We start from the raw sequence: 27,390 nt of genomic DNA on the forward strand, positions 1-27,390 counted from the left end.
CCTTTGCCTTAGTTGTGATAGAGGCAGAGAGGGGAGTAGTCCATCCTTTTCCCTCTCCACCCTTCCTTCAGGGAGGAGATTGTATTAGCTGCAGCTTGTCTGGGGAGACTGGTGAACCAGACATTCCTTTTCACACCAGCAAAGCTGCAGCCAAACTACTGCAAGGGAGATGCGTACCCTTCTGTTATCTATAGGACCAGCATGGCACCGGGTGACTGTGGGGAATGAGGATCCAGTACTCAGTATCACAACTGACAGCAGAGGCCGTGAGATGCAGCAAGACCTCCTCATTGGCTGATACGATACATTGTGCAGGTAAGAATCTTTCCACAGGTATGACAAGTGAAGACTTGCTCATTCATCACCTCTAATAATATTAAAATCCTTGGCTGACTTTTGCATTTATGTTCTGTATTAAGTGAAACCTAATACTTGAAATTCAGGACCTTATTTCAAGTCTGTCTAAAGCCATTTTTGTAACTTTTGGTATAAGGTCTTGAGAGGTAAGAACCCATATCAGATTTTTAGTGCTGTCTGGGGAGATTCTCTTTCTCTCGCTCTCTAGTTTTCCTGCTGACAACATACATGTACATTATGCAGTAACTCAAATAAAGTTGATGTCTCAATTCTAGGACATGGCCCAGACCAAGCATTAGCAGAACAGAGCGCCATGTTGTCACCAGTCAAATGTCCCCATTGGAATATTTCCCCTTTATTCCGGTTCTATTCTGATGTCCACTCAAAATTTGGGATTTATTTATTACTGGTTCATATATAGTGCTGTGAATTTACACAACGCTACTTTTACATATTTTATATATATATTGTACATTCACATCAGTCTTTGCCCTCAAGGAGCTTACAATCTAAGGTCCCTAACTCACATTCATATACATACTAGGGCCAATTAAGACAGGAGCCAATTAATCTTCCATCATGTCTTCGGTGTTTGTGAAGAAACTGGAGTACTAAGGGGAGACCCATGCAGGCACAGGGAGAACATGCAAACCCCAAAACAGGTAGTGCTTGGGGTTTGAACTGTTGACCCTAGTGCTGCTAGGTGGAAGTGCTAACCACTTCCCAATGGCATTGATCACATATATGCCAACTTTCCTAGCAATTCCGGGGCAGTTGGCATCTATATAACCAAAGTCACCAGGACCTAAAGTGATGGAAAAGCCAGAATTTTGAGTGGTCATTAGAACACGAATTGAGGGGAAATCTTCCAATGGGGTAACTTGCTTCAGTGACAGCTGCCTGTCAAGAGATTTTTCCTCACATTTCCTATTGTGTCTACGACAAGATGTGAAGGAAAATCTCCCCAGTGGAACATAAAAGGCATAAAAAAGGGTTTAACCATTAAATCATGCAACCTTAGTTTAACATACATTTTGAAAATGAGAATTTATTAAGATTTAGTTGCCATTCACTCCTATGCATTTTGATGAAAGTTAACACATTTTCACAGGTTTGCCATTGGATTTTATGGTGCTAGCTCATATCTTGGTGGTGTGTTGATGAGATGGTGAGGTGCCCAAAAACATACACGTCCATCTTTTGATGCATCAATGCTTGTTTTAAGGACCTATTGATGGGAAAAGCATCACATGTCAACACACTTTTGTCCAAGGCAATACAAAAACTCATGATAAACCCAGACACATAGGTGTAATGCCAGCATTTTTAGCTTTCTACTTTCCTTGCAAAGAGGAAGCTACTAAATGGCAAATGCAGTATTATTATTATTATTACAGGTACTTATATAGCGCTGTCAATTTATGCAGCACTTTAAACATATATATTGTACATTCATTCCATTCCTTGCCCTCAAGGAGCTTACAATCTAAGGCTCCTAACTCGCATTCATACATACACATACTAGGGCCAACTTAGACAGGAACCAATTGACCTACCAGAACCTGATGTTTTAAAATGATGTTGCTGCTGTTTGTACAGCCCGTGAATACACCACACTGACTGTTATACATACACTTTATATTCTTAGTTTGGACATGCTCAGCAATGTACAAATAAAAAAAAAATGTTTTCACAACGACTGTAGATTTTCTTAATAGATATGGTTTTGGGTTGAAGCCATTATCAATACACATAGAGAAAATACCAACTCCAGGTTTGCTTATTAATTACAAAGGTTGGTTTTTCATGTTTTCTATATAACCAATATATGATCTGTACCTTAAGCTGGTTATACAATAGTAGATTTCCCACAAACATTCATACCAACATTCGTGTGAAAATTCTCATCAGTACATTCAATGACTTGGCGATGTTTGCTCTTAACATTTTACTTTGGAAAGAATGGACTTTCCTAAACAAAAACTACAATCACTGTTAGAAATTCATGTGTTCGAGAAAATTTTTACATCCTGTTCCTTCCAATGTTCACTGCAGTCAAATAAGAACGTTGAATTGGACCCTACTACTGATTCGAAACTTAAACGAATCCTATTAAAAAAAAAAACATTTTCAAATAATAATTTCTACTGATGTATGGCCAGCTTTTTTGGAATTGATAGAAACAGAGTACACATGGGCTTATAAAGGTCTCTTTTCTGTTTCAATGTATTTATTGGTTTTACGATTCAGTGTAGAAGATCCAATACAAGCATATAAGTCGCCCACACAGGGGCTACGAAATGGTCAAGTATTACAGAAGATTCCATTAGAGTTACAAACATAGAAATAATCGATAAACAACTCTATATTATGGCGATATTATCAAAGAATAATAAATGCTAAATAAAGGTTTTTCCCACACCCAGCCACCCAAACAAATGCTAACACTACAGCCCGACAGAGCTGTACACATGCCGCAGCCGTGATGCTTTGCTTCAGGGCTGTAACATATTTAACTTGGGATCAGTGGCAGTTGGTGGTATTTTTTTTGGGGGGGGTGGCAAATACTGGTTTGTCACCCCCCCATCGGTCGGGTGACCCTCACCACCCCCTGTGGTCGGTCACCAGCCCAGCACTTACCGCCATCTATCTGCCAGCACTTCCTCCGGGCAAAGGGCGGCGGCTCCCCCTCCGTTTAATCCTCCTCCGCATCACGGCGGCTTCCGCCGTGCGTCTCCTGCCTCCTCCTCTCATCTCCTCCTAGGCGGCCAATAGGATTGGTTCTTCTTTCAGCCAATAGGGTGACGGGTCTCATGACCTGCTTCCTGATTGGCCAGGAGGAGAATCAGGAGGACAATAGCGAATATTCATTCACTATTGTCACACAACTAGGTGGGTTCAGGGCGCAGTGCTCTGCGCCCCGAGCCCACTTTTTTTTAAAGTCTATTAGAGCCTCTGCTTCAAAAAAAAAAAAAACCCATTGGAATCCATGCGTCCAGCGCCCTGCATGTAGATTAGGGGGCCGGACACATGGATAGGGGGAGGCGCGCCTGCGCCCTGCATTGCGGGCCAGTACTGCTTGGGATGCAGATTTTAACAGGCGGCACCACCTGTCAAACTTGCCCATTGAGTTGAATTGGAGCCTGTGTGTGGTGTGATTGTTTACTACAAAATCCCCTTTGGGATTGAAGAAAAATAGGCAAACATTTAGTATCGCCTCCTGAACATCTGCCAAGTGCTGCTATACCACCCTCTGAAAAATGATCCACCTCGGATCACTTTCTAGGGGAAGATAATCACTACTGCCAGTGTGAAAGAAGCCTGTAGGACATGTAGGACATAACCGGAAATAATAATCGGAAATTATCTTTTTGCAATATAATGTGATCCAAGGCTGCTAAGTCAAATTATACATTCAACATAGATACATTTCTATCACACTGTTACTACTATACATTTGCTAAATATGTAGTTGTTGATGTTTATATGTTTTTACAACTGTTCTCATGGTGCCTACAGATCACAGCGTGGAATCCCTGATGGCAGACATAGTGTGAGTTGTGTGACAAGATGTACAGGTGAGCTACTCTATAATTAAAATGTCTACAGACACAGTGCTATAGGAATTTCATTGTCATGTGTTGTGGAAAGGACATTTCTGGTCTGAACGAAAGGTGTGCCTCTATTCATGCTTTAATTCTATGAAAACATGTGCTACTGTATCTTGTTTTCAGTTATGTGCAGAATTTCAACAAGCTCAAGTTTAGCTTTCTAATTAATCCTTCCTGTAACCTTTGTTATGCATTTTTTCTATTGATTTAATTAGACAAGAATTACAGGCAAAACCAATTATTTAGCAATAAGAATCAATAAAATTAGCTCTATATGTGTGTATTTGCATTTTGTCTTTGGTTGCACTGTTGGGAAAAGAAGTGATCAATATTACATTATTACTGTAACTTTAGTATAATTTTGCATCATCACTTTTTGGACTTTGTTTGGGGTACAAAGTGGAACCTTGCAATATTGAATAATAAATGTGCCAGTCTACCTAAAAGTGATCTGCTTGTAGATGGAACCAGATGGGCTCCATTCCATGTCTTAAAGAGAAACTACAGTGCCTTGAAAAAGTATTCATGCCCCTTGAATTCCACATTTTGTCATGTTACAACCAAAAACGTAAATGTATTTTATTGGGATTTTATTTGATAGACCAACACAAAGTGGCACATAATTGTGAAGTGGAAGGAAAATTATAAATGGTTTTCAAATTTTTTTTTACTAATAAATATCTGAAAAGTGTGGCATGCATTTGTATTCAGCCCCCTTTACTCTGATACCACCTAATTAGTAAATAGAGTCCACCTGTGTAACTTAATGTCAGTATAAATTCAGCTGTTCTGTGAAGCCCTCAGAGGTTTGTTAGAGAACCTTAGTGAACAAACAACATCATGAAGGCCAAGGAACACACCAGACAGGTCAGGGATAAAGTTGTGGAAAAGTTTAAAGCAGGGTTAGGTTATAAAAATATATACCAAGCTTTGAACATCTCATGGAGCACTGTTCAATCGATCATCCGAAAATAGAAAGAGTATGGCACAACTGCAATCCTACCAAGACATGGCCGTCCACCTAAACTGACAGGCTGGGCAAGGAGAGCATTCATCAGAGAAGCAGCCACAGCTCAGATGGGAGAATCTGTCCAAAGGACAACTATTAGTCGTGCACTCCACAAATCTGGCCTTTATGGAAGAGTGGCAAGAAGAAAGCCATTGTTGAAAGAAAGACATAAGAAGTCCCATTTGCAGTTTGTGAGAAGCCATGTGGGGGACACAGCAAACATGTGGAAGAAGGTGCTCCGGTCAGATGTGACCAAAATTTTACCTTTTGGCCCAAAAGCAAAATGCTATGTGTGGTGGAAAACTAACACTACACATCACCCTAAACACACTATCCCCACCGTGAAACATGGTGGTGGCAGCATCATGTTGTGGGAATGCTTTTCTTCAGCAGGGACTGGGAAGCTGGTCAGAGTTGATGGGAAGATGGATGAGGCCAAATACAGGGCAATCTTAGAAGAAAACCTGTTAAAGTCTGCAAAAGACTTGAGACTGGGGCGGAGGTTCACCATCCAGCAGGAGAACAACCCTGAACATACAGCCAGAGCTACAATGGAATGTTTTAGATCAAAGCATATTCATGTGTTAGAATGGCCCAGTCAAAGTCCAGACCTAAATCCAATTGAGAATCTGTGGCAAGACTTGAAAATTGCTGTTCTCAGATGCTTTCCGTTTAATTTGACAGAGCTTGAGCTATTTTGCAATGAATAACGGGCATAAATGTCACTCTCTAGATATGCAACGCTGGTAGAAACATACCCAAAAAGGCTTGCAGCTGTAATTGCAGTGAAAGGTGGTTCTACAATGTATTGACTCTTGAATGCAAATACATGCCACACGTTTCACATTTGTGTGCCACATTGTGTTGGTCTATCGCATTAAAATACCAAAAAAAAAAAATTACGTTTTTGGTTGTAGCATGACAAAATGTGGAAAATCTCAAGGGGTATAAATAGTTTTTCAAGGCACTGTAAACCCACAAATGTAACGGTTTCCCCAAACAGGTACATTCAAGCTATCCCTTGAATTAGAACTGCTACAGTTACTAGTGTGATTATGTATGCTCTCAACCAAAGGTCAAGCAATCAATTCAGATCGTCTTAAATCGCCGGGATAAATGTAGCCCCAGATGGCAATTTCTTTGGCTGTAAAGAATGGGAAGGTTTAGTTCCGATTCAACAGTGAGATCTCCCTATCAACATTCTTAACTCTGTTTCCTCCACCTGAAAGTTTTGGGTGTTCTCATCCACCTTTGTACATACCAGCACCTTTTGCTGCACCCCGACAATATCAAATAACTAAAAGGAAGATCTAGAGCCCTTCAAAATGGCCACAGAGTGAGTGAAATTAGGGTGGAGATCTTACTTGAGAATAAGAATTAGCTTGGCGTGTTCAGTTCTTTACCCAAAACCAAATGAGCAAACCCACAGGAAGCTGCCACTGTGCTGTGCCATCATAGGTGACTGAGGCCTTTTCAACCCTGCAGCCACACTTATGCCATGGCTGTTTATGATTGGTAGAGTACAATGGCAGCTTCCTGCAGGCTTGCTCATGTGGGTTCAGGCTACGGTCTAAACACACCTGAGCTCATCCCTACCTGAGAGTTGCAAGAAACTGTTAGATGTTGCAGCATCTACCAAAAAGTGAACTATCAGTTTTGGTTGGACAAACCCTTTAAAAATAAATTGTAATACAATATGTCTTTTCTTTTCCTATAGACCAGTAACCAACACAAAGGTATATAATACTTTCAAATGTATGACAGTTGTAATCATTCTGAGGGTACTGTATGATTACAGATCCTACCAGACATAGGTCACAATTGTATAGTTATGGGGTGTTAACAATCTCATAACATGCTTAACAGGATCTTTACATTGAAAGTGATTCTGTCCCGCACTCCCTAAGTAAGCTTAGAGCCAGGAATGAGTAATGAGCGAGTTATGTCTAAACTAGAATGTTTACTCACTTTCACATGTGTATTTGTGTAGGTAACAGGTCCAGGGGTTACTGTCTGTGATTTCAGCTGACCATGGAGTGATCCACCTTGCGGATAACAGAATGAGACAATCACTGTGCTGTTCCACCTACATATCGCTGCTTGTTCTATGGGGTTGTGGTAAGTTTCATGCCTCTAATCTCACTCATATGTATTCATTCTTCCCAAATGTTGTTTAGATCAGATTCTGACCTTCAAAAGAAAATTAAAGAATGGAATACTTAAGTCCACACCAAAAAATGATTTATGGGCAAATTACAGGCACATTTATATTAGGTGTGTTATGATACGAGGTCCATTGTGAAGATTAATTCATGGACACTTTCTGTTGCATATACAGTTGTTTGCTGACTATGTTTTTTATTCATAAAACTGAAGTCCAAGTTGGTCCACAAATCTTCCCCGGTTGCCACTTGTTACTACTAATACATTTGTCAAAAGATAGATGAGGACAAAGACTGGTTCTCGGTGCATAAGACTTTTTTTTTATATCCAAGTTCTGATGTGCCCTGTTGTGTTTCATTAATTCTTATGTACCAAGGACTGGTCTGTGTCCTCATCTATTTTAACATGTTAATTTTTCATAAGGTTGTTCTGCCTTTTTTAACCATGGTATCATTTTTTTTTTTTTCATTTTAGCTTTCAGTAATCCTGGCTATCTCCTGCTTAAACAAACCCACCACATAGCCTTTAGCAAATCTTCTATTCAAGTAGAATTTCATATCACCAAAAATTCCAGCATATCTACAAATGCTACAGTAACTTTGCTGGACATTAAGAACAACCAGGTAGTTACAAATAAAGAACTTCCTGCAAACACATCACAGGGTATTTTGGAATTTGAGTGCATCTATTTCACATCAGCTGGTCAATATCAGTTTCAGATGAGCCTGGAGATAAATAATGACAGCGCTGTTCACATTACCAGCAGCTTCTTGAATGTAACTTGGCCAGTGTTCCACGTTGATCTGAACAGAACCTCAAAAGATATGCAGAGATCCTTCCAAGTTGGGGTCTTCACCAATGAGCAGCTTTGCTCAGGGTTTTCTGGTCAGGAGCCCAAGATTTTACTAGAAGTTGAGCACACTCAGAGCTTCCAAGGGCTGTCAGAACCAAGCATTGATCAGTTCATGCTGTATAAAACGTACAAGGATGTCCCTTTGTCCACATCGCAATGGGTAGAATTTGAATGTGCATCTGTTCACCCAGAAGCCTTTATCACAGTGTCTCTGAAACCAATGGATTCTGAATCAGTGATTGCCTACATTGGACCCATTGATCTTGTAAAGACCTTTAAATATAAGCTAACCACCGTGACAGAAAAAAAATGTGATTCCTCAATGGCCGTCTATGTCATAGCGCCTCCATGTAATTATGTTGAGGGCAAAATTATTGTATACAAGGAGTCTCCTAGAAGCCCGGGAGAAGTTGTCACCACGTTAACGGAAAATACTCTGCAAAAAGGGGAGCGGAACTCTCAGTTCAACTGTACATTGTTTGAAATCGGCAAAAATAAGTATTGCTTTGAGTTATTGGTGTCTTCAAGCAGCAGTCCCAACTTCTCGCTTCCAAGGGCAAAACAGTGTGTGGAGATTCGGAGAGAAATAGGTATGTATGTGAACTATTTTGATTTCTTTCAACCAACACTCTTGTTTTATTGTGTAAGGGCTACATCATGGGAACAGAACGATTATATACTAATATACCTTAATAAGAGTTAAGGGTCCATCTGTATATGGACATTTTTTCCCAGCAGCAGCCCTTTCTTTAAAGCATTGGCCAAAGAATGGACAGCATTATTTTCTCCTAAAAACATTAATTATATTATAGCAATACACTATGATCTAAGGCTATCCTCGAACATATTATTCCCACATATTATACCTAAATATTTAGTAGAAACTAGGTCTGTCAGACTTGGGTTGGATAAAGATCTTTAAGAACCTCTTAGGTTCCCTTGTAGTCATCTGCCGATCAAAGGCGCTACAAGATCATAAGCTAAGACAGGGGTGTCCAACCTTTTGACCATCCTGGACCACATTGGAAGAAGAGGAATCATCTGGGCCCACACATAAAATACACTAACAATAAGGATAGCTGATGAGTAGAAAAGTCAGACGGGTCACAAGTTAACAATCACCAATATAGATAATGTACCTATCTGAGTAAAAAACTTCATTTTTTCGGATTATTTTTTATTATAAAAGTAAAAGAGGGCAACATAAAAACAAACAAATACAACAGCATCGCTCACAGGAGGGGAGTCTGCTAATGAATCTGGAATGGAGTCTTTCACTGGGTGCTTTAGCTCAAATGGCCTCCATCCATTGTAGTAAATGTCCCAAAAGAAATATAGCTGGTAACTCCAGAATCCATTTATAAAATCTTTATTGCTACATACAGGTCAGGATTAAAAGCAGCTTATGCATTTCAGAGTTGCCAGCTACATTTCTTTTAGGGCAACATAAGACTGGTGCAATATTTGACACTGTTTTTGATAAACAAACACATCAATATCTGGTTTTATGAATGTAATAGTAATTCTCAATGAATTCACAAGGTGGTCAATAGATATTATGGTTCTAATTTTGCCCCTTGTGTGCTTCATCCTTGAAAAAAGTTACTCACAAATATAGGTGCTACTGAAAACTGATGACATGAATAAGGGGTGATATTTTTTCTATGGGAAGATAAAACTTATAAAAGTCCAGTTAAGAGACACTGTCAATTTCTTCTGTATGTGTTCTCTAAGCGTCAGAGCATTTTTACAAAAAATCACCTCCCCCTTCAAAAAATTTAAATTTTTAAGTAAGTTTACGATTTTGTGTGGGGCCGCATTCATAGCTGTCTTGGGCCGTATGTGACCTGTGATACCCCTGAGCTAAGAGATCATGAATGACCTCTTAATTTAATAAAACAGAACCCCCCGTGATAACTCTGATGCTGTTTTATTAATTGTCCTACAGTTTCGTGATTAAAATAGAAGTAAAAGCTACATATAAGTATGTTTGAAAACACAGCTTCACCTTCCTCATACCTATACTGTATAGTGTTGGTAAAAAAAAAGTATTCATAAATACCTTATTTCAATACACTCTGGTCATGTGATGCAGAAGCTCCAACTTCCCTGTGTGAGGGATCGCTCAAAAACAGGGCTGAATTACGGAAGCCCTGATGTCACCTACCAGGTTCAAATGCCCATTCGCTGTCAGTGTTCTCTCCTCTCCCTGCAGCAGCTGCCACATGACAAAGGGAAGCAGGAGCTTCTGCATCACATGACCCGGCCATGGTGGAGTGAAGTAAGGTATGTACACAGATCTTTTTTTACCAGCACTATACAGCATAGGTAGGAGGAGGGAGGAAGCAATGATTTTAGGCAAATGTATATGTATCCTTAAAACATATGTATTATCCACATTTATAGTTCTGGTTTGGTAAGAAATATTTGCATTTATTTCACTACTCTTCAAGGACAATTTTTAGATTTGCTCAACTTAGAGTTCCATCTGACAGACACAATATGATCTGCCTCTAATTCTTAGAATAAAAATAGTAGTGATTGAACACTCAGGCACACAAATGACCCAGCATCCTGTAAAATATGTATACCAAATGTTGTGTGTTTGATAGTGCTTGCTTTTAGTACCCTACATCTCATTATCGGTTAAAATTGAATAGTGCATAGTGAGCATTACAAAAACCTAGTTCTGTAAGGCCCCTTTCACAGGGGCAGTGCGGTCGTCAGCGGTAAAGCGACACTAGTTTTAGCAGCGCTTTACCGCTGTTATAGTGGCGTGCTTTTAACCCCCAGAAGGAGTTCAAAAGGGGTAAAAGTGCTCGCTTAGCGTTGCTTTCAAAGCGCTTTTAAGGTGCTTTGAAAGCCACGCCCATTCATTACAATGGGCAGGGGCAGTGGAGGAGCGGTGAATACACTGCTCCTGAACCGCCCCAAAGATTCTGCTTGCAGGACTTCTTTTAGACCCCTTTCACACTGAAGGTGCTTTTCAAGTGTTTTATCGCTAAAAATAGGACCTGTAAAGCGCCTGAAAACGCCTCTCAAACCTCTTGGGCATTCACACTGGGGCAGTGCGCTTGCAGGACGGAAAAAAAAGTACTGCAAGCAGCGTCTTTGGAGCAGTGAGGGAGCGGTGTATACACCACTCCTAAACCACCACCAATGGGCAGTTCTGCCAAAGTGCCTGCAAAGAGCTTCGGCAGCGGTGCTTCTTGGGCGCTTTTAACCCCTTGTTAACCCCTTCTTTGGGGTTAAAAGGGCCCCACCTGCACAGCTAAAACGAGCAACGATTTACGGCTAGCGCGGGGCGGTCTTCAGTATGAAAGGGTTTTTCCTGTCCTGCAAGCGCACCGCCCCAGTGTGAAAGCACTCAGGCTTTCACACTGGGGCTGCAGAAGAGGCAGTTTACAGGCGCTTCACAAGCATTATTTTTAGCGCAAAAACGCCTGTAAAGCACCTTAGTGTGAAAGGGGTCTCCACAGAACCCCTCTTCCAAATCCCACCATCTGTCAACAGACAGAATATTCAGCATACTGTTTCACCCTTTATCTAGCAAAGTTCTATATCAAATAAATACAACATCAGCAAATCGGGTCTTTTACCTTTCAAAATAACTTCAGTTTTGAAATGCAAGATTAAATTTATTGCATCCAGAGAACTGTATGTAAGTCAGGTGGTTTAAAAGACAACTTCATCTTTAATGAAACTGCCCTTTAATTAATCTAACCTGTTCCAATACTTATCTTTGTACCCATTCCAACAATCTCTCATCCGACATGGTACTGGCTAGCTTCTCTTCATATTGTGCAAATGTGCTGTGGCCCCATACATTGCTATGGGAGAGCTGTACTCTACTAGAACGCTGGATCCCCCCATGAATATGGCTACCCAAAGAAATGAATGGGAGTCTGAAGCGCATATGTAGTATAAGAAAGAGCTGGCCTGGACCAAGTTGAAGGAAAGACTGAAGAGAAAGGGAAGTATTGGACCAGGCTAGCTGTACTCGGGATTGGTAATTTTTATGAGATGTGACTTCTCTTATTATTTAGACTTCTCTTTGTGACTTCTCTAATTATCTCTTATTTTCTTTTAGAGACGTGGAGTCTGTGGCAGCCATGGAGTTCCTGTAGTACCACCTGTGGGGATGGCCACAGAGAACGGTACAGAATCTGCCTTTCATCGCCATCTGTAAAGCCTTCTTGTAGTGGAACAGCAAAAGAGACCTCTCTCTGTTCGCTAGAGGACTGCTCAAGTGAGTACTGTATCATTTTTTATGAGAAGCGAGCCCTGTTCACACCTGTGGTATTTTATGTGCACTCTGCTGTATAGAAAGTACAATAGATCTTAATACCCTGGAAACAGTGGCACCTGGGCCATTTTCCTGAAAGTGGAGAAGAGCATTTTTCCCATACAGTACTTGAGGCTGGCCAACAGGTTTGCAGATAACTGAGTTTGGTTTGTGAGGCTGTAGAGTAATTGATATTCTGTGTCTAACAAAGCCTGGAGGACTTGTGAGATGAATATTTTTTCTATTTATGAGCTCAATGAGATCTTGCTTGTCTGTGAACAAATAAAACCTATTTACTGTTACAAAAAGTAATTTGTTTATAAAGTTGAGGGATTAAATTTCCTGTCCAAAAGTGAAATGTTCAATTGGCTGAAAGGTAAAGATTTTAGCTATAGGTGGAGCCTAGTGGGTTGTGTTAACCCAAATATTTTTGTATGCCCCAAAAGTTCTGTTTCTGCTCAACTTTAAAGGTTTCAGCACCTCCTGCTACAATCTCCATTAATATATAACAATAAAATATCTAGCATGGATGGTGAGAACCCTTCATAATGGTAATACCAGGTGTAGAGAACCAGGAACTCAGCACAGAGATCTCACCAACAGATTCCTCAGAGACATATTAAAAACTGTCAGCTATTTCCAAATATTTAAAAGACAGTTCTCTGTGTAAGGACCATTTAACAATCCTTAGTATACATTACCCAATTCCCACCCAAGGTACGTCATATGACGCCATAGACTTTTAGTGGTGATCTCTGAATGATGTCTGCAGCTACAGGCATCATCCAGATGTAATTTTTTTCCACCAGCGATTCTGTGCACCGTACGAACAATCATAGTGGCAGTTCACTTGCTAGATCGTTCTTATAGGTGGCGGGAGGGGACGTCTCCTCCTTCCCGCCGCCCTCCGGTGCTTCTCCGGCTCGCTTGTGTGATCCGTGACCAATAGAAAGAATCCGCCGCAGCCGGAAGTTTGCCATAGAGATTTCTGGTGACCAGATGGTCCCCAATCATCTCTATGACCCTCGGAGGCCCGGGCGCAACGTTATGATGTCACGTCCGGGCCGGTGGAAGTAAACAAAAACGAGGACACGGCTGGAAAGGCCGCAAGAGTTTTTTTTTTTCATCTTAGCCTTTTTAGCCTAGAGGAGATATGTGGGGGTCTTATAGATCCCGCATCTCTCCATAAAGAGGACCCGTCACGCACTATTCCTATTAAAAGGGATGTTTACATTCTTTTTAATAGGAATAAAAGTGATTAAAAACATTTATCTTTTAACAGAAAGTGTAAAAATAAAAAACTAAAACTAAAATCAAAAATCAAAATAAATACATTGAAAGCGCCCCCGTACCTGCGTGCTCGTGCACAGAAGCAAACGCATACGTAAGTCGCGCCCACATATGTTAATGGCATGTGAGGTATCACAAGCAACAATTCTAGCCCAAGACCTCCTCTGTAACTCTAAACATGTAACCTGTAAAAAATTTGAAAGCGTCACCTATGGAGTTTTTTAAGTACCGAAGTTTGGCGCCATTCCACAAGTGTGCACAATTTTAAAGCATGACATGTTATATATCTATTTACTCAACATTATCTTTCACATTTTATAAAAAAAATTGGGCTAACTTTACTCTTTTGCTCTTTTTAATTCATGAAAGACGTTTGAAAAATCGTTGCGCAAATACCATGTGACATAAAAAGTTGTAATGACTGCCCGTTTATTCCCTAGGGTCTTTTTAATGTTTAGGGATTCTGATAATTTTCTAGAAAAAAAACTATGATTTTTATATGTAGAAGCGCAGTGCCAGAATTGGCCTGGATGGGAAGTGGTTAAAGACTCACTCTTGATTCTCTTTAAAGAAACATTTCTCAGACCTTTTTATCCTTGAGGAACACTGGAAATCAATTTTAGGTCTTGTGGAATCCCTGCTCAAACCAATTCATTGGGGGTCAGTAGGAAAAATGGCCCTTTCATTGATGGTTATTTGGAAGAATGGCCCCCTTACAGTAGTGGTCATAATACCACCCTTAAAGGCAGCTAAAAAAAAATGTTGGTGTCATGCAACTGGCTCTGCTAACTTGCACTGGCTTCAGAACTATATAGGCACCATCAAATGGGAGGTCCATTAGCCACAACTCAAGGAATCCCTAGCTACCTCCTACGGTTCCATGGAACCCCGATTGAGAATGGCTGCTCTTAAAGATAGATACAGTTTTTACCAGAATAGAGAAATTGGGGTAGAACCTTTCCAAAAGGCAGATTCACAACTATTCTGTAAAACAGAGCACATCAACACACAGAGTTTTCATATCTATGCATTGTGGTATACTAGAACAGGTTTGTTTGAGTATTCTGTATATACTGTGCGTTGTTGCGCCATGTAGAATAAATGAGAACACATCGCAATGCACACACATATGTATGTACATACTGTAAGTGTTACCAGCACAGCTTCCAGAGTAAAGTTGCTCTTCAATATAAGCTTGTACATGCTAATTTGAAGGTCATCACATTCAGCAAACATGTTCAAAGCATTTAAAGGAATAATATAGTCCTTTCAATATTTATTTAAATATAAAATAGGTAAGCTTGATGCAGATAATGTTATCAGTATTATAAGGTCTTTTATATTATAAGGTTTTTTCTGACACAGTTTGTAACTATATTCTTTATAGGCACATTTGTTTATTATATGCACAGTCTCGGCTTCCTAAAGCATAGGACTACACTGGTAGGCTTTAATCTGGACATACACTAGTAGATTTTCAAAACAAAAATTCGGATGAACCTTCTCAATACAATCAATGACTGGAATGTCATTATAAAGTATTTAAAAATTTTATTTGCTTTTCGATTGAATGGGCTTTCCCAAATGAAAACCAAAATACATACACTTATTAGAAACATTTTTCTTGAAGAAAAATTCTCCTTTTTGTTCCTTTGAATTTTCCCATCACTGTGGCTGAAAACAATGTCAATTTGCCCCCCCACTAACCATCAGAAAACTGAACAATCGTTCTTAAAATGAAAAATTTCGACCAAAATTCAACTGGTGTCCAGCCAGCTTTACTTTTCACAAAGCAAGCCTACAAGTCAGCTGGCCAATTGGAAACAAATGCACAAATTGTGTCCCTAGATTGTCGTAATTTCATGGGAATGCACAATTTAAAGCTTGCTGCTAACTATTTACCAGTGCTACCTTATTTTTTATGTAAAAAAAAAAAAAAGGGGTAATATATTGCGTTTGTGTGCACTAAAAAAAACTTTACTGTATTTTTTACTGAAAAAAAAACAAAAACAAGTTTTGCTTTAGCTATTATACCTTAAATCTGAGATCTTCAAACTTTTTAGTACAAGGGCCACATCAAATGTTCATGGGCCAAATGAAAAATTAATAATTAACTAAATAAATTTTTATGAATTATAATGTTTTACTTTTTTTATCAGCATGATATAGAAAAGAGAACAAGAAGATGACAGGGTCTCAGAGTGCGCAGTGCGACTCGCGCGTGCGCAGTAGGAAGCCGGCTGTGAAGCCTGAAGACTTCAGTGCCAGTTTCCCTTAGCTGCAATGGCGGCACCTGCACCCGAGCCAATAAACGAATTTACGAATTCGAAGCGGTTACAGTATTTGTAGCTGATGACTTTTAAAAAACAATTTCAGAGGTTGGAACTTCGCTTTAACTCTTTTTGAAAGATAAATTGTGCATTTTTTATACAAGGGACACATGAGGAGGAAAAGAGGGACAGGGATTTTGTTCCAAATCTGGAACAGTTCCTCAAAATCAGGGAAAGTTGGGAGCTATGCTCACATCAGAGTTCCTCCTTGCCTAATGGCCCCCATTAGAGTCCCCCCTTACATCAGGGTCCCCATCAGAGGCCCCTCTTACAGCAGAGGCAATCTTGCAGTGGGCCGGATTTGGCCCACAGGTTGTAGTTTGGAGACCCCTGTTTTGTAGCATCCTTCAGGAATGACAGAGTTTGCCACATCAAGCTTTCAGCAAACATACAGTAGAACCAAAAAGCTAGCAAATGTAATGAAGCAGAACATTTTTGACTTATGAGATACTGTATATATACATATATATATGACAAGACATTGTGGTTGTACTGTGTGTAACCTTTACATAATTTGTACTCCGTGTACAGGGTTACAGCTTTTTTTTTCTTTGCATAACATACCTCAGTATCCCTTTCCATCCCAATGACTTGTCTTTTCTCATTTTCTCAACCACTGAATTTTTATAGTGCCTTTAGGTGAAAAGCTGACATATAGAAATGTTAAGGGATTCATTAGAAATGAGTGTTCGTTGTGCATTCATTTGGAACCACACCTGCAAAATATATCTTTACTAAGGCCTGGAAGCAGGGGGATTGATTTACCATTTAGCAGGGTCTAAGTGTATACTGCAGCAAACATTAGTGGTGTTGCCCACAGCAACCGTTCATACACTATAACTATATCTGGTCAAATATCTTTAGTCAATCCAGGACAAAATTATGATTTTCTGCTTCATCAGTTTTTATAAATAAGCCCCAGAATATTAAACAGGATTTAAACTCAGATTTATTTTTCTTCATACATGGTCCCCAGGATTGTTATGCCATAATGTGCTAGTATGTACAGCATATTAACACATTATGACAGACTTACCTGTCAAACAATACCCTGCAACGATGTGTTGTCTAAGCCCCGCTGGCCAAAGGCACTGTGGTCTCTCTGTCTGGCTGCTTTAATGGCCAGGCTGCAAAGATGTCACTTTTGTCCTTACGCACATCATAGTCATATCGTCCAATTGGATCCCGTATCATGCCATACATGTAAGCTGAGTTGCACATGCATGGCTTACAGCCGTGCCCAAAAGTTTTGAGACTGACACAAATATACATTTTTTACAAAGTGTGCTGCCTTTGAATTGCAATCAATTGCAAAGTCCCTCTTTGCCATTAAATTGAACTAAATCTCATAAAAAACATTTTCACTGCATTTGTGAAGAAGGCTTCAGGGCGCCCAAGAAAGTCCAGCAAGCGCCAGGGCCGTCTCCTACAGTTGATTCAGCTGCGGGATTGGGGCACCACCAGTGAAGAGCTTGCTTAGGAATGGCAGCAGGCAGGTGAGAGTGCATCTGCATGAGGACTTTTGTAGGATGGCCTGGAGTCAAGAAGGGCAGCAAAGAAGCCACTTTTCTCCAGGAAAAACATCAGGGACAGACTGATATTCTGCAAAAGGTACAGGGATTGGACTTAGGACTGGGGTAAAGTCACTTTCTCTGACGAATCCCCTTTCCGATTGTTTGGGGCATCCAGTGAAAAACCTTGTCCAGAGAAAAAATGGTGAGCGCTACCATCAGTCCTGTGTCATGCCAACAGTACAGCATCCTGAGACCATTCATTTGTGGGGTTCTCTTCTCAGCCAAGGGAGTGGGCTCACTCACAACTTTGCCTAAGAACACAGCCATAAATTAAGAGTGGTACAAAAACATCCTCCAAGAGCAACTTCTCCCATTCATCCAAGAACAGTTTGGTGACAGACAATGCCTTTTCCAGCATGATGGAGCACCTTGCTATAGGGCAAAAGTGAAATTTTGGGTCCATGGCCAGGAAACTACCCAGACCCTAATTCCATTGAGAACTTGTGGTCAGTCCTCAAGAGGCAAGTGAACAAAAAAACCCCACAAAATTCTGACAAACTCCAAGCACTGATTATGCAAGAATGGGTTGCCATCAGTCAGGATGTGGCCCACAAGCTGATTGACATCATGCCAGGGGGAACTGCAGAGGTCTTGAAAAAGAAGGGACAACACAGCAAATATTGACTTTTTGCATAAACTCAATGTAATTGTCAATAAAAGCATTTGACACTTATGAAATGCTTTTAATTATACAACAGCATGTCATAACATCTGACAAAAAGATCTAAAAACGCTGAAGCAAAAGACTTTGTGAAAATTAATATTTGTGTCATTCTCAAAACATTTGGCCACGGATCTAGTGTACATGACAGCTGACAGGCAGCGGGAAGCATTTTTGACAGAAGAGACCAATAGTTTGGGCAGTGCCGAGCCGCACTGTATGTGTCTATGGATGAGCACAGCCCGGCTCAAGTGTGAGCCCACAGGTGTGCCACTATAGCAAGCCACATGCTGTTGGGGCATGGGGGCACACAGAGTGGAGGAGGAGCTGGGAGTGCTGACAGGAGATCCCAGAAAAGGAGGTTCAGGACTGTTCTGTGCAAAACCATTGTAGAGTAGGCAAGTATAACATGTTTATTATTTAAAAAAATGTTTTATCCTATACATCTGCTTTAAGTATTTATAAGAAAACCTTATGTAGTGCTAAGGAGCTACTGAATAAGATGGGTCCTCTGTTCTTTGCCTCAACCCTCCCAAGAGCCCCAGTCCCTCTGACACAGCAGGTTGAGTATAAAAGCAAGTAAGCACAGTGGAGCATGGCAAATAATTCCTTTTAGCCAAACATAGTGCTATATCAAAAGCAGGCACCAAACCAGTTAACCAAGGTAATCTTAATGTATTATCACTCAGTAAAGTTGATAACCAAGCAAATACAAACAAAATTGTCAATTGTGGTAACACAGTTCAGCATACAAAATGGCTAACAGTAAGTGCTAAGCATCAAATGACAGAAAACACCCAGGTAAGCAGAAACAGTAGTAGTGCCACCTAATAGGCAACAGTGAGCAGCAATGAAGCTTGATCTAACAAATTGCTGGGACTGTTCTGCCAGTTTGCACTAATGGCGGCTATGCTAGGCATAAACCGACTGGGTAGGCACTATCCATAGGAAGTAAAGAAATGGGAGAAGGGAACAATGGGGACTTGCTGGATGGTTTTATGGGAGGGGCAGTGCTTTATATATTTCTTCTGTCGGCTATCGATGGGGCACTTTAAGAACCGTTTGTACACTTAACAACAGTTTTAGTAAACTAGCATGCAGTAAAGGTACTGCATAGGTGCAGTATACTTAAAGAGGAGCTCCAGTCTCCCCCCAAAAAATACTGTAGCTGCTGACTTTTAATATAAGGATACTTACTTGCCCCAGGATCCAGCGCTGTCCAGGTGCCGGCATCTTAACTAAGGGAAACTAGCAGTGAAGCCTTGCAGCTTCACAGCCAGCTTCCCACTGCGCATGTGCGAGCCGCACTGCGCTTTGTGAATGGTTCTGTGATGTGTCCCAGAAGACTGTGGGGAAAGGAGGGGGGGGCTGAACATCCGCCCGAATTGCCTTTTGGGTGAAGTTTCGCTTTAAAGTGGTTGTAAAGGCTGAAGGTGTTTTACGTTAATGATCCCTCCACCCACTCTGGTAAAAGCTGTTCCACCACTACCCATCCTGCTCCATGTGAACTGTGTTGTAAAGGTCCATAAGTTCCATTCTGTGATTGATGTTTCAGACTACAATTCCCGTGATGCTCAGCATTCTGCATAGACGCCCATAGGCTTTTTCTGGTTATAGTTCTCCTGCTGACTGGAGGGGATAGTGCAACACAACATCCAGCATAGCAGTAGAATGTGAAAGTAAAACTGACTAGAAAGAGGACAATGTCTCCTTCTCCATGTTTCTGTAGTCCAGCACTTGGCTAAACTAATGTTGGATGAGAACAAAGAGAAATTTGAAACAATACAAAACCATACCTCCCGACTTTCTGAGATGGGAAAGAGGGACACCTATTAGCAAAAAAGTATGTTAGACAAAGGACACATTACTGCCAAACCCCATTTATTTGAATAATTTATACACACAAAAATGATTACCGTAGTTAAATACACTTAACTTTTATACCACTACTTTACTTTTATACTGGCTTTTAAAATTAACAAATTCAATTCTTAAGTATGTATTCTTACTGTTGGTTCACACTGAGGCAGCGCGACTGCCTCAGACGACTTGAACACGACTGCAGCGGCGACTTGCAAAACGACTTCTATATAGTCAATGCAAGTCGCCTCAAGTCGCCCCCAAAGTAGTACAGGAACCTTGTTTTAAGTCAGAGCGACTTGCGTCGCTCCAATTAGAACGGTTCCATTGTACAGAACGAGACGCTACTTGTCAGGCGGCTAATTCGCCTGACAAGTCGTCCTAGTGTGAACCGGCTCTTATTCTTAAACATACCTTCTATTGCTGCCAGCCTCCTCCAAATTTCCAAATGCCATTGTTTTTGTTGCTGTGACAAGTGGCTACATTTGTTCTCCATGGTCCCACTGTGTGTAAGAATGCAGCCACCCCCTCTTGCTTTATCCTGAGGTGGACTATGGACTACGAAGTTTGTAGTGTGCATAGAGCAGTGCATACGACCACAAATAATGTGCACTGCTCTTCCCAAGAAAAAAAACAGAAGTAAGGTAGAAAAGAAGAGATTTGGGAGCTCACGGAGAACGTTACAAGGTGGCAGAAAAACACTGTAAGAAAATTATTTATTATTATGAAAAACAGATTACAAAACAAACAGTGGCCAAGGCATGGAAATCTCCTACATTGGTACTAGCAGAAACAATTCACAGAATGAATAATACAATGTCCCATGCTAAGATGGTAGCCATCGATCAAAATCAAATTCCAAAATTTGAAAAACTTTGGCATCCTTGGATAAAACAACAGTTCCTGTCAAACTTCAATGACTCTGTCCTGTTGCCATGGTAACAGATTAAATGACTTACAGAGACACCCATTCTAAGGCTTCAAAGAGAACTAAAAAGAATAATAAACTGACGAGCGGGACAACCTTGTGGACCATACCTCTACCTTTCAACCCTTTTTCTTCTTTCTCTTTCCTTTTCTCCACCTTACAATTAAAGCTCATTATCAGAATTTATTTGACCTATATACACTCTACTTGTAAACAATATGTATAGTAGGTATAAATCATTTAAATACCTACAAAAGTAACTAAGGAAATGATATATATCTTTAATTTAGGTTTACGTGAACCCAATGTTTAATATTTGAAATTTCATGATATTTACCTATATAAACCCTACTGTAAAACAATGAGCTTACTTTATAGATCCTTGTAAACTTACTTTATGTATCTTTATAACATTGTATACTCAATAAACTTCTTTTGACAAGGAAAAACAGATTACAGGGTTATTAAGTAGTGGATGTGTATGGATTTTAGTTTAGTGTCACTTTAAATAATACATTGGACCAAAAATGAGGCAACTGAATAGGAAAGAGGGACTTTGTTCCAAAAGAAGGGCAATCCCTCCTAATCAAGGACAGTTGGGAGCTTTGCATAAACCATATAGATGACTGTGAACTTCAGTAGGTTAAAGGGAGATTTTTACTTACAGTATATCTAATAACATGATTTAAAGCCCAATTCCAGGTTTCAATATAAGAGAAAACATTACTTGCCCAACAATAAAAAAGTAGCTTCAATACTCACATCCTCTCTGGTGCTTTTCCCTGTATACTCACAACTCTGTGATCCACCACTTGTCCTCTTCTGGGTTCAATAATGCCCATTTTTAGTTTACCTTGTTGGATTTGGTACAGATGCGCACTACAGTTACCCAGCTGAGCGTGTCTGTGCTTCTGGAGTGTCCCTAAACATTTAAGGAGTAAGGAGCTCCCTCCAAGCCATACTTGCTCTCATTTTATTTATTGCTCTGCACGTCTCAAGTTTGGAGCTCTGTTAGACTAAAATTAAAGTTAAACCTTGGCATGGCAATATTGTTTTTAACACAAATTGTTGAAAAAGTTTGCTAAGCTAACTTATTGAATTGTGTGATGAGGTACTTATTTCTGTCTATTTCTGGGGAGATTATCGCTCACTACCTGTGATGCTTGTTCGGGCGGGGGATTGAATCTCATACTGTATATCTGTGAAGCAAAACCTGAAACTTTGCTTTTTGCTATGTCCCCTTTAAAAGCATGTGTGCACATTTTGGTTTTTAGATTTTATTAGCTCTTATTGAAATACAAAATTGGCATGCCAATTCAGTGTTTATATCTTATGTGTCTTTTCTTTTGGTATAGCTGTGAAGCCCTCTAGCAAATCTACCACAAATGCCAAAGATGTTCCAAATACAAGTAACACAGTGACTATCACTGGAATTTCTCTCTGTCTCTTCATCATTTTTGTTACTGTAGTAATTACCGTATGGAGAAAATTTGGCAAAGGATGCAAGTGCCGCCCTACAACCAGGCATAGCTCTGCTCATTCAGTGAATTGTTGGAAAAACTCAGACGAGGAGAATATCTACCAAATGAGGGAAAGTTTCTCTGATGCAGGGGAAGGTCAGCCAGAAGGGATGGAAGATGGAGTCCACATACCTTTAAATTACAGACAAAACAACCGTGACACCCAAGAGGTGGCTGCAACTGAAAATGACTGTACTCAAGTAAACAACCAGAAGATAATTCCGCCAATTTTCAGTTATCGTCTTGCTCAGCAGCAGCTAAAAGAGATGAAACAAAAGGGTCTGAAAGAAACCACAAAAGTATATCACGTCTCTCAGAGCCCAATGGCCGATACTGCTCTAGACATCTCTATGGCTCCACCGCCGGTCAATGATAATTTAGAGGAGATGGCAACAAATAAGTTTCGGATACAGTCTCCATTTTTAGAGACAAAAAATAGCCATTGCAGAAATGCTGGTGAAAGGACTTATCCAAAGTTTTCACAGGCACCTGGATACAGCCCCAATCAAACATTGCCCAAAGCTTCCCACCTTAAGAACACAGATACTAAAGCAAAGTATGACAGAGGCTATCAAAAAAATAATTTCCGAAGAACATCAAGTTTTCATGAAACTAAACACAATAAACCCTACAGGGAAAGAAGTCTAACATCACTTTCTCCAAGGCAACCAATGATTTACAACTCAAGAACCCGTATGTGGGAGAGTTTTACAGTAGACAGATCAAATAAAAAACCCACAGGACTGGAAAGAAGTCCAGAAAACCTTACACGGGGCATCTCTCTTCCTTTAGAGGCAATTGGACCTTTGCCCAGAAACCAATATGCTCGACCAGGCGAGAAACCTGATTTAATCTGTAACAAGCATACTACTGGCAGGCAGTCTAAAATGGAGCGACCAGATCAGAACCGAGTACGGAAAGGACCTTCACCAGTTGAGAAGTCTTGGAACAGGACCAAAAATGTCTCACCTTCTCCAAAAGATATCTACCACAGGAAGAGCCCACAAAGTCCTGTTCATTTCCGACGGGAAAAGTGCCAGAGTTTTCCTTGGGGTGCGGATTATTCTTTCTATGACAACTCCACATTTGGGCTCACAGAGGCTGAACAGCAAATGCTTGACTTACCTGGATATTTTGCTTCGAATGAAGAAGATGAGACAAGTACATTAAGTATTGAAAGACTGGTGATTTGATCAGATAGTTTTTGTTTTTTGTATACTTTGCACAATGTTTAGACTTCTTATGAATGGGGATTATTGACTGTCACTGTTGAGAATTACAAATCCTAGAACATTGGATAAAAAGGAAAGCAGCTGTATTTCTGGTATTTGAAATAGAAGCATGTTCAGTAGTGATTTACAAACTATTCCGTACCCCAATTCAACCCCAACTCTTCTTCTCAGTATTATTTACCAAATACACATAGAAGCCTGACAAAGTTTGGACATGAGAGTGAAAGGGTCTTGGTACCATGATGATGTGTTTTTTTTTTGTTTTTTAATTTAAAACTGTGGCTATAGGGTTCCTAAACCCACAACAGTAAAATCAGTCTGTATATGCAGTAAAGCATCATTGTTATACTCACTTTGAAACCTAATAGGTTTCTCTGCATTGTGTAAAAAGGTTGTTTGATCATGTCTTCTCTGATCCTCCCCTTCTTTTCATGTCCCCAATCCATCTGCTGATAGAACAGAGCCGTGGAGGCACTCTGCACATGCTCAGTTTGGTGTGTATTGCTAGAGAGTTTTTTTTTTCTTGGGAGAGTGCATGTGATCAGCACAGTTCCAAACAGCACTATCCAGACAGAGGGTCAGGGGTCATGCAGCATCATAGGACAGTCAGAGGAGAATGAAAACCCCTCCTACACAAACCCCTCAGTCACAATACTGCTTAATAATGCTGCTCAGAAAAGGAATTTCGCAGTTTATATTTGCTAAAATAATTGCATTCCATGTTCTGTGTACTGTGGGAGACCAGATATAGTGAATATAGGGTCCTGGGTTTAGTAACACTTTAATGTTTTTTTATTTTGTTTCTTTATTAAAACTAGATGGTGGCAAGGTATTATTACTCGAGTAAGTTCCAAGCTTTTGCTTATCAGCAGTCATGATACAGCATGGACGTGACAGTGAAAGAATCTACAGTATGATCTTGGACCATTGATCCAATAGAAGTTGCAACCATTCTGCTCTCCTTCCATATCACTGGAAAGCATAATTGCCAAAGCTGGAGTAAGGCCGCCCACTTTTAGTAATTTCAATAACTAGGGGCGCATTTGTCACATTTTTAAACGCAAAGTTATATTTTTACAACCTTTGTGCTCTGTTAAAGCAGGCAACGGGGGCTGAAACTTGTAGTTTCACCAAGGCTGGAGATCAAAGTGTTTAGTAGTGTGTGTGTTTGGAAGGAGCTTGAGCAGGCACATATACATGCCTCTTATTCAGTGGCATGAACTGTTCTTTCTTGTTTTACAATCCCTAGCTTACACCTTCTACCTTTTTTCCCATTACCTGTACTTTTTTACTTTAACATTTTCTCATCCTTGTCCATACTATTGCCCTGTACTGATTCATCAAGCTTTAACGTAAACTTCTAGATTTCTGTTCTTTATATTCCTTCTTATTTAAACATCCTTTTGTTTTTATTGTATTTCACTCTCCCCATTCAGCTTCAATACACTCAGTTTAAGATCAATAGACCAATAGGAGTTGAGTTGCATCTTGATATAGCGCGGTCATTTACCCCGTAGGATCTCGACACGCTTGGGACACACATTCACACATATACTAGCTACAATTTGGACAAGATCCAACTAACCTACCAGCATATCTTTGGGGTGTGGGAGGAAACCTGAGTACCCAGAGGAAACCCACGCAGACACAGGGAGAACATTCAACTTCCAGGCAGATGGTGTCGTAGTTGGGATTCGAACCAGCGGCCCTTTTGCTGCTAGGTGAAAGTGCTAACCACTACACCCCTGTGCTGCCCTAATAGACAGCCCATAAGTACTATACCTGGTCTACTTCAATGCCCTCCTCTTAGCACAACCCATATTGTTTAAAAGTGTTGCATCTGGCACAGATGACCAACCAATGGCTCTACCTCTTAACCCACCCTATAGCATTGATAAGGATTGCAATAGCTCAGAGGGCTGCCCCATTGATATTGTACTAGCATGATCACCAACCTACAAATGCATACTCTAGTGTGACCTTACATCCCTCTTGGTTTACAGAAGAAACATGGAGGATGTGGCTAAGCACCCTCATCAACTGCCAAGTCCTAGGCTAAGCCCTAGGATGATCTGTCTTTGATAATGGCTGTGAAGAAGTGTCTATATATATATATATATATTTGCTAAATATCTGTACATACTCCTTAATTGAAACAGCAGGCCTGATATATAAAATATCAGTAAATTAAACGTCATTGATTCCTATACAAACTAATCAATGTAATTTTTCCAGGGCAGGTTGGAAGATGAAAACAGACGTAAACTTAGTTAACATTGGCACTTTAATGTAGCCCTTCCCAACCTTTTACCCTAGAAACCATTGACGTCATTTTCAGGTTGCCCCTGATAAAAGCAATGCATTGAATGTCAGTGGGAAAAAAATGCCTCCTACATTGATGGTACATTGATTCCCCTTACAGAAGTGGTCAGAATGCCACCCTTACAGATAGCTAAAAAGATCATTGGGGTCATGCTGCTGACTATGCCAAGTGGCATTGTCCCTGGAACTATGCAGGCCCCATCAAATGGTTAATTAGCCACAATTCAAGGGACCTCTGGTTAAGAATGACAGCTTTAAAGTGTCCATCCCTCCAGCTTTGTACAGTGTGACTACAGCTGCAACAGCCCATGCATCTTTTCTAACCCAGGAGTAAAAATAGCAAACATAATAAAAGGCAATCTGAAAAAGCAATGGTGTGCAATAACCCAAAAAAAAAACAGTTGTGATCAGTGCAACCAAAAGACTGTACAATGATTTTCCATAGTCCTGTAGTTTGCTTGCTGTGCCTATATATTAACATTTCTAGACTTTATACAATCTCTTGTCCCTTAAATATCTCTGGGATAGCATCACATTGCTAAAATATCATCTAGTAGGCCTAGGAATTCAGATCTACCTGATAGTCGTATATAATTTATGTCTATTATTATGACCAAGATGTAACTTGCTCCTTATTGTCAGGAAATGCCCTCTGTACAGAAATTGAGGCTGAGAAGAGCCATCTTGTTTATACATGAAGTCTATAATAGACATAAATTATAACCTATTCCAGTAATATACTGTATCTTTAGGGCAGTCAAATGTGTTTTTTTTCTGCATCAGAAATGCATGGACAGTAGATTATATGGGTTCCAATGGCATAGTTTACACCAGTGCAGTCAGTTCTATTGCGTTCCAGTGCAGAAAAAAAGTAGAACATGCTGCATTTTTTATGCACAGAACTGTATCGGAACATGTCAAAATACATCATAAACGCACCAGAATGCATCACATTAAAAAAAAAAACCCAGAAAACATTGGGGAAAAAAGAAAAAACAAGAGGGAAAAGATGCACTGGAATGCATTGAAAAAAACATAAAAAAGGGGGGGTGTGGCCAACGACCATGGTGTGAGCACGCAATTTTCTTGAGCCCTGTTTGTGCCTCACTTATCCTCACCTGATCCTGCAGACCTGTCTGCTCTTCAGGGCCCCTTCTGCCCCCACAGCCTCACGGGATCCTAGAGCCCACCAGTCGATGGTCAAGTACGGCCTGCCGATGGAGGACGCCCCGAGATTCACGCCGTCATGCAGGCAGAAGCAAGATGGCGCCAGCCAGCATTCTACACACAGACACAGCCAGCCGTCCTCTTCCCTGTAGAACATACCCTGGCACAGATCATGAAGGCCGTTCAGCACAGCAATACTTCCCTCACCACACAAATGGACTTCATTAA

The 27,390-nt window shown here is 40.4% G+C and overlaps 1 protein-coding gene across 1 annotated transcript; it reads left to right on the plus strand.

Moving 5' to 3' along the window:
- On the plus strand, nt 1–27,323 carry THSD1 (thrombospondin type 1 domain containing 1). Its single transcript, XM_073613257.1, has 6 exons — nt 1–315; nt 3,877–3,935; nt 6,968–7,095; nt 7,615–8,583; nt 12,084–12,242; nt 22,277–27,323. Exons 3-6 carry the CDS (start codon nt 7,038–7,040, stop codon nt 23,632–23,634), a joined length of 2,544 nt encoding a protein of 847 aa, XP_073469358.1. The 5' UTR covers nt 1–315; nt 3,877–3,935; nt 6,968–7,037; the 3' UTR covers nt 23,635–27,323.
- Nucleotides 27,324–27,390: the final 67 nt, after the last annotated feature.

This window comes from Aquarana catesbeiana, linkage group LG02, assembly GCF_042186555.1.
Source record: "Aquarana catesbeiana isolate 2022-GZ linkage group LG02, ASM4218655v1, whole genome shotgun sequence".
Taxonomy (NCBI): Eukaryota; Metazoa; Chordata; class Amphibia; order Anura; family Ranidae; genus Aquarana; species Aquarana catesbeiana.